The 8,490-nt window shown below is 40.7% G+C and overlaps 2 protein-coding genes across 7 annotated transcripts in view; one reads left to right on the top strand and one right to left on the bottom strand.

Annotated features, from left to right (window-relative positions):
• APOO (apolipoprotein O) overlaps positions 1–1,933 on the bottom strand; it is a 124,658-nt gene extending 122,725 nt beyond the window's left edge. For 2 of the 6 annotated variants that reach the window (XM_070750703.1, XM_070750707.1), the window contains exon 1: positions 1,787–1,931. In XM_070750703.1, coding sequence (XP_070606804.1) covers positions 1,787–1,795 — 9 coding nt within the window. In that variant the 5' untranslated portion in view covers positions 1,796–1,931. Of the gene's footprint in view, positions 1–1,786 lie in introns of all 6 variants that reach the window. The other 4 variants (XM_070750704.1, XM_070750708.1, XM_070750706.1 and 1 more) reach the window with 4 other exon arrangements.
• The window catches only part of C4HXorf58 (chromosome 4 CXorf58 homolog), a 129,523-nt gene continuing 122,958 nt past the window's right edge, over positions 1,926–8,490 (top strand). Inside the window, exon 1 of the mRNA XM_070750696.1 lies at positions 1,926–2,102. Within this exon, the coding sequence (XP_070606797.1) occupies positions 2,038–2,102 (65 nt within the window). The 5' untranslated portion in view covers positions 1,926–2,037. The remainder of the gene's footprint in view (positions 2,103–8,490) is intronic.

Below are 8,490 nucleotides of genomic sequence, written 5' to 3'. Positions count from 1 at the left end.
GGAGATAGAGCTAAAACCTAAACTCTTCTTATTGGAAATAACCACAGATAAATTTCACAAGGAAATAGTTTATTTGATATTTTGACTGCTGCTAGACAAAAATGGAAGAATAAAAACACTCCCAGAGGAAGAAATATTACATTAAAAACTGTCTTGTGCCAAAATGGACAGGCTTACGATGGAATTGAAAGATAAGAATGAATCAGAATGTTTTGAAATCTGGGATAAATTGTACCATATATATTCTTATGTTAGCAAATAGATAAAATGAATTTAGTATTGTATATAAAGTTTGTATATACCGTATTTTTTGGACTATAAGAAGCACTGGAGTACAAGACACACATCTTAGTTTTGGAGGAAAAAAATAAGAAAAAAGTTGATTGTAGGGTGGATGGCCTCCATGAATACCCTCAATCAGCTGTTCCCAGAGGTGGGACTTTAACAACAGGTTCGTTGGTTGTGAGCTCTGTGCCTTGCTTTTTCAGTCTTTAAAATCTCCATTGTAGCCCTGCCTAGCCTCTCAAACAAAAATGATGCAGCTGAAAAAAAGCCTCTGAAATGGAAGTTTCACTGGCTGTTTTCAGCCTTTGAAACCTGTTTGAGAGGCTGGGTGGGAGCTACATTTGGTGTATATGATGCTCCCAAATTTTCATCTTCTTTTAGGGGGAAAAAGATGTGTTTTATACTCTGAAAAATACGGTATTGATATAGAGACAAATAACTTTATTCAGGAGAAATAACTTGATGGAAATGTTCAAACTGGAGCATCACGTCAATGTTTTTTTTCTTTTTAATTGTATTATAAATAAAAAACTTTTAAAAAAGTAATTAATGTTATAATTAAGGAATAAACCAATATGTTCAAATTGTATTCAAAATGAACATTCAGCGTGGAGTCTGAAAATAGAATTCCCATTCAATATTGAAGAGGACATGAATTCTCTTTTACAAGTTAGTTGACAATATGAATTTGAATGTTCATATGGATTATGAACTGGATTATGTTATTTCTATACCATTACCTGTTGGTGTAATTCCTCCATATCAGGTTAACGTTTAGCTTTGTTAATTGTTGTATTTTATTTTTATATCTGCTCTACAAAACAAACATGTTTTCAAAATAAGAAGTTTCCCATTCCTTTTACTACATCCTTTTCCAAATCTATGCCCTCTAGATATACAATTGTATATTGGTTAGGAACCACAGAACCTGTGATTCAGGATTTCTGGAGGGATTCAGGTTGAGAAAAGCATACATGAATTCAATCAATCGTCTAGCTCAATATTGCGATCAAATTTGAAATACAGCAGCTGAACTAACTTTTTTTTTAAATGTGGTGTTTTAGAGGTTTTCCATTTCATTTTTGCATAATTTAACACGAGGAAGAGCTTGTTTTTTGTGACTTTTTCCTAATTCTAATAAAGATGATACTCAACTATATATTCGGAAGTATAGTTTTATCGATCGTCTTTTTATTAGTCATTGAGCTGTTCCTATCTCATTACGCGTTCGTCTTCTTTCTCTTCTCTTACCGTTCTTATTTATTTACTCAGTAACAAATGTTGGCTTTCGAGGGTGGATAAACTGGCACGAGTGCAATACCGTGCCCTCTTCACCTACCCTACCTCCAATTAACAAGCAAATGCCCAAAGAGTAAATACTGTTCTACAGTTGATTTCACACAGCTCAAAATACATACGTTGCGTGGGCAGCACCAAAGATGGAGAAGATGATATCGCCAATTTTGTTCCTGAAAGTACTGTACTAAGGAAACTTTCTCACCTTGAACATAGCGGTTAAAATGTTTTCTCCTGATGTATGGCCGGGGCTGATGACGTAAGACGTATGCGCTTGATATACGGGTACTGTACTGTAACGGTAAAAGCCGACGGACGTTACGTACCACTTAAAAAAAAAAACTACTCAGGGGCGGATTTTGCCGTTCTGTTTTCTGTTAAGTAGAGCGTTTGGTATCTAGGCAACCGGTAGAACTGGAGACGCTGAGGAAACAGGTCTTCAAGCCAGGGTGCGGTATGATGTGGAACAATGCGCCCAAATCGCCTTTCGTCCTAAACGAAAAGGAAAAGGAAAAGCAGAGGTAACCCTTTCCCCTGTTATTCCAGAAGTTTGACAGTAATATGAGATCGGGTTTTGAACCCGGTTATGACAGCATAACCATATTTTGAACTCATATGTGAACGATAACTAGTCCTCTTTATAGTTTATAAAGTCATCTAAGCTATATGTTAGATCTATCATACTTGCCTAACATAAAAATCAATAGTCTGTTTTCAGCATGGAAACTGAACTTTGCTTTCAAACTCAGGGAACTCGAATGTAGCGTGGAGCTGATGAGAAGTTCATGCCTGAATCTGAGACACACACAATGGGTGCCCACCTAAAATACAATCACCAAGTAATTCAGGCAAAGGGGAAAAACACATTTATTAAAGGGAGGTATTTTAATAGAGAATAGAAACTACAGAAACATGACATTTGGTATACTGTATATACTACATTAGAAAGCAAGTCAAACAATAAAAGACATTGATCAATCAATCAGAGTAGAGCTGGAAGGGAGATTGGAAGTCTTCTAATCCAACCTCCTGTTCAAGCAGGAGACCCTATATTATTTCAGTCAAGTGACTGTCCAATCTCTTCTTAAAAACTTCCAGTGATGAATCACCCATAACTTCTGATAGTAAGCTGTTTCACTGGTTAATTGTCCAACTGAAGTTTCTCCTCAATTCTACACTGCCTCTGTCCTTCATTAGTTTACATACATTTTGGTCCTGCCCTTTGGTGCTTTGGAAAATAAAATGACTCCCTCCCCTTTGTAGCAACCTCTCCTATACTGGAATTTATTTTATTTATATTTATTTATTTATTTTGTCCAATACACAATGAGAGTTTGTGTGTGTGTGTGTGTGTGTGTGTATATATAGTAAAATACATGATGAAGGTTATAGAGGAGATACTCATAGTAAAATATATCTATGAAAGAATAGAAAAGAAGATATAGTAATAGAACATATCAATGAAAGAATAGAAGAAAAGATATAGGAATAGAAGAACGGAATAGGAGATATAGGAGAACAATAGGACAGGGGATGGAAAGCACTCTAGTACACTTGTACTCGCCCCTTACTGACCTCTTAGGAATCTGGATAGGTCAACCGTAGATAATCTAAGGGTAAAATGTTGGGGGTTTGGGGATGACACTATGGAATCCGGTAATGAGTTCCACGCTTCGACAACTCGGTTACTGAAGTCATATTTTTTACAGTCAAGTTTGGAGCGGTTAATATTAAATTTAAATCTGTTGTGTGCTTTTATATTATTGTGGTTGAAGCTGAAGTAGTTGCCGACAGGCAGGACGTTGCAGCATATGATCTTGTGGGCAATACTTAGATCTTGTTTAAGGCATCTTAGTTCTAGGCTTCCTAGGCCCAGGATTGAAAGTCTACTCTCGTAGGGTATTCTGTTTCGAGTGGAGGAGTGAAGGGCTCTTCTGGTGAAGTATCTTTGGACATTTTCAAGGGTGTTAATGTCTGAGATGCGATATGTGTTTCAAACAGATGAGCAGTATGCGAGGATAGGTCTGGCAAAAGTTTTGTAAGCTCTGGTAAGCAGTGTGAGATTGCCAGAGCAGAAGCTACGTAGGATTAGGTTTACAACTCTTGAAGCCTTCTTGGCTATGTTGTTGCAGTGGGCTTTGGCACTTAAATCTTTTGTTATTAGTATACCGAGGTCTTTAAGCGAGTGGGGATTATCTGTGATAATTTGATTATTCAGTTCGTATTTGAAGTTCAGATTCTTCTTCCCAATGTGTAGGACAGAGCATTTGCTAGTTGAGATTTGGAGTTGCCATGTGTTAGGCCACTCAGAAACAGAGTTAGGTCTTTTTGGAGAGTAGTTGTGTTATCGGTGGTGTTGAAGAGTTTTACATCGTCAGCGAAAAGGACACAGTTGCTTGTGATGTAATCGCAAAGGTCATTGATGTAGAGAATGAAGAGCATTGGTCCCAGTACACTATCTTGGGGAACACCGCTTTTAACTGGGAGGTATTTTTATAGAGAATAGAAACTCTATAAAATGGGGGTGGATAGGGTGCTTCCTAATTTGACCACTTGTTGTCTGTTTGACATCTCAGGATCCCTCCAGCTATGGAGGGATCCTGAGATGCCATAGGATTTGAGTTTTAGGAGTAGTTTGTCATGAACCACTGAATCAAAGGCTGTGGATGCTGTCAAAGTCCCTAGTGAAGGCAATGTCTTCAAAAGGGGCTAAGAGCAACCCAGCCGTGTGGGGTCACTCACGAACGCGAATCCTAGAAAGAAGAACCTGGACACATTCTCTCTCTGGGTGAAGTGACATAGTGTAGAGCCATGTACTCCTTTTTATTTGGGAACATAAGGAAATGGGGTGTAATTACATATACATGTCAAACGATACATCCAACAACACAACTTCAAACGTATCTTTTGAGTTCTTCCTTTCCCATAGATATCAAGAAACAATTTCCTAGAAACTTCCTAAGAGCAGATGTTTTTTCACACCTAATTTCTCTGAAGTCTTCTTCCTTATCTTGCTAATCTTCCTTAATCACCCTGTCCTGCTGTTGTATGCTTTAGGCCAGTGTTTTTCAACCAGTGTGCCGTGGCACACTAGTGTGCCGTGAGACATGGTCAGGTGTGCCACGAAGCTCAGAGAGAGAAAGAAAGAGAGAGAGAGAGAGAGAGAAAAAGCAAGAGAGAGAGAAAGCAAGCAAGCAAGCAAGAGAGAGAGAAAGAAAACAAGAGAGAGAGAAAGAGAGAGAAAGAAAGAAAGAAAGAAAAAGAGAACAAGAGAGAGAAAGAAAGAGAGAGAGAGAGCAAGAGAGAAAGAGAGAGAAAGAAAGAAAGAGAGAGAAAGAGAGGGAGGTAAGGAGGGAGAGAGAAAGAGAGCAAAAAAGAGGAAGGGAGAAAGAGGGATGGAGAGAGAGAGAAAAAAGAGGAAGGGAGAGAAAGAGGGAGGGAGAGAAATAGAGCGAAAGGGAGGAAGAGAGAATTTTTTTGTCCAAACTTTTTTTAGCGCCCCCCCCCCAATGTGCCCCATGGTTTTGTAAATGTAAAAAAATGTGCCGCAGCTCAAAAAAGGTTGAAAATCACTGCTTTAGGCAATGTAAATTCCCCCCTTTGATCCTTTCACCGGAGTGGTGAAAACTTTATTGTGAGATGTTTTATTTGAGCCCTTTTGTTTCCCTGTTGTAATTGCCAGGAATGCAGATTAGGCGGGTTAGTGTCCTCCTGTCCTGGTATTATAGAATCAGGGTCAAGCAGAGTATTTTTTATGCTAGAGGTCCAGATTTTTAATACAATCCTATTCTAACATAATTTGCTATGCTGCAACATCTCCTCCTTTATTTGAACGCAAGTACCTATGTCAGTACTCTGTTCTTATTTTTTCATCACAGGAGAAGTGAAAGGGCTTCTTCTTTTCCATCGGATCATCACAAAACAGTCCTAGGGGGGATTTGAGGGGTTGAGTAGACTCATACAATACATCGTGAACAAAGGCAGAACGACACATAGAAAACAAGGAAGGAATACATTAGATAAAACAACATAACAATATAGCGGCTGAAATGATACCTATCACATACATAAAAATTACCCTTAACCAAGAGCCATCCGGAAGCCATGACCATAGAGCATTCCACCAATTGGGTAATATGTCTGTGCCCATGTTGTCCACCAATTGTTTCATCTCCTTAATCTGTTCTTCTATGGTGGCAGAGTTATCAGTGAGATTGAAACAACACATGTTCTTAACTGCCTGACAACCTTGATGGTGGAGTAACAGTAAAAAGTCAATGGCAGCCCTGTTATCTAATATCGCATGTCTCAGGTCAGATTGCTCTTCATTTAAAGCAGCCAAGGCGATGGAGGTTCTGTTAATATCTTTTGCCAAGGCACAAGCAAGATTTCCTATCAAATGCTGATTGTACACTGCCAAAGCGGGCACCCCTAGAAGTGAGGCAGTTAAAGAAATATATTCAGCTTTGTTCAATAAGGCAATGCTATCATCACAGGTGTTATCCAAGGGAATAATAGTACTGCGTTGCCGATAATAGTGAGACAAAAGTACATCTTGCTTGCAGGGGAGAACAGGAACTAGGCGGGTCAGGCTACAAATGGTTTCAGATAAGTTTGCTGGAATATAGTTGAAGGTCCTGTCACCACATGTAAAAAACCAGCCTGGGGGAAGCAGAACATGACCATAGGAAAATGATACATTTTGAATGGTTGAGCAATTGCGCTTCCACGTGGCAGGTGACAATTTCAAGCAGTGTGGGGGGGACTGATGGGTGGAACAATTAACAATGCGGGGACACACGTCACATCTGCTCCTATGGCAACGTGAGGGGTATATAATGACATTGCTCCAGAAGGGAGATGATATGACTTGGGACCCCATTCATAAAACCGGGCATAAAGTAGTTCCTGGGCAGTTAAAAACATCGACAAAGAGGAATCATTAAGGAACACAGAAAGGGGGGTGCATACAGGAATCAGACAATGCCCAAGAACCATGTGCATATCAACAGTTTGCAACAAACAGAATGTAGACAAGTTGGAAAGATTTGCGAGACGTAGCCATATATTATACTCCATCCGTTGTTGCAGGTCCATAGAACGTCTGGGGCGGGTGTAAGTGGGAGCGCGGGAACAGATAGTAAAAGCAATAATAAAAAATATGCACAAAAAACACAATAGAAAAATAAAAATATGTAAGAAAAATGGCGTACATGACATTGGTCCATTTAATTTATCCCATAGAGTGAAATGGGAGGCGCGTTTGTGAATGCGCAAAACAGGGCATCGTGGTGGAAAGTGTCCTGGAGGGTCTTCTTAAGTAGAAAAGTTTGTAAGAAGAAGCAATTTTTCCCATAGGAATCAATGTAAAAGCAAATAATGCGTGCGATTGGGGAAACCACAGGGAGGGTGGAGGCCCTGTTTCCTCCCAGGAGATTCTTAGAGAGGCCCCATGGAGGCTTCTCCCCGCCTTTTCCGGCCCTGTTTCCTCCCGGGAGATTCCTAGAGAGGCCCCATGGAGGCTTCTCCCTGCCTTTTCTGGGCCTATGAGTGTTAGGCAGCGGCGGCAGCTGCAAACAATTAGAAGAGAATATAATGAAAAGCGAGAAGAAATAGTTTTTCGGGGCATGTGTGGAAGATGAATCCATTCAATGATCAAGATTGATGAGGGCAATAGTTGTATAATACAGGCAGTAGGAATAGAAGGAGTGTTAAGCAAAAGAAGAGACAGAGGGGTGTTTTCCTGGCATCTATCCACCCATTTAACGCGCAGCGCATTATTAATTTCAGCCAATGTGTCCAGCTGCTCAGGGGTGAGGTGGATAAGATCTGAGGGGGAGGAGGCTCCCGCCAGGGCAGAAAAGAGGGGGGTCAACTGAGAAGTCGTGAACCCCAAGTAAGGGCGAGCCCAATTCAGCGATCCCAAATACTGCTGGAGCTGAACCAGGGTGGCAGGGGAGGGCAAAGACAAGGAGGGAAGAACAGGGGAGGAACGGGACTGGGAAAGTTTGTGACCCAGATACAGATAGGGTTCTGTTTGCTGAACCTTTTCAGGAGCTATAGTCATGCCATTGGTAGTTAAATGTTCAATGAGAAGAAGCAGAATTTGTTGAAAGGATGGGTGAGGCATATCAGCGACAAACAAGATATCATGTGATACAAAGTGGTAAAAAAGAACGTTCGCATGAGAGAGGCGAAAGGGCTCTAGCAATGAATGCACCACATATTGACACATAGTAGGGCTGTTTAGCATTCCTTGTGGCAAGACTTTCCACTTATCGCGAGAAGTAAGATAGCTATTGTTGAAAACAGGGAGAGTAAAAGCAAACAGCAACCGGTCTTGGGGTTGCAAAGAAATGGAGAAGAAAGCATCTTTTAAATCAATTACAGCCAGTTTAAAATTTTGAGGAAGAAGATTGGGTTTGGAAGAAGGTTATAGATTTTAGTAAGATTTTTTTAAAACAGCCTGACAATAAGCAGAGAAGGCCATATTCAGTGATAGCTTCTTTCACATTCCTTAAAACTTGATAGGGAATAGCCCCAAAATCAACAGGGAATTGGGAAATAGTTTCAAGATCTTCTGGAGAAAGAGATGGGTGAACCAGGGCGGAGGCAAGCCCCCATGCAACCGCACTGCCGGAAGAAGGATCCGAGCAAAGAGGGGAGGTGAAGTAAGCAGAAGCGGGAGTAGAAATTTCCTGGGAAGGTGTATGTACAGGAGCAGAAAAATCCTGAGAAGGCACAGGCACGGGATCTGGGAAGGGCATAGGTTGAGGAAGGCAGGGATCCATGAGGGAGGGGGAATAAGATGGGGGTGGTGCCGAAGACTCGGCGGGATGAGCGATAGGGAGGTCGGAAGGAAAGGGGCAATCAAAGTTGTGAAAGCGGAGGGTAGCAAGGACAGCCTTC

The sequence above is a fragment of the Erythrolamprus reginae genome, chromosome 4, assembly GCF_031021105.1.
Source record: "Erythrolamprus reginae isolate rEryReg1 chromosome 4, rEryReg1.hap1, whole genome shotgun sequence".
In the NCBI taxonomy this organism is placed as follows: domain Eukaryota; kingdom Metazoa; phylum Chordata; class Lepidosauria; order Squamata; family Dipsadidae; genus Erythrolamprus; species Erythrolamprus reginae.
The sequence above is the reverse complement of the archived record's forward strand: the minus strand, read 5'-3'. Positions and strand labels throughout refer to the sequence as shown.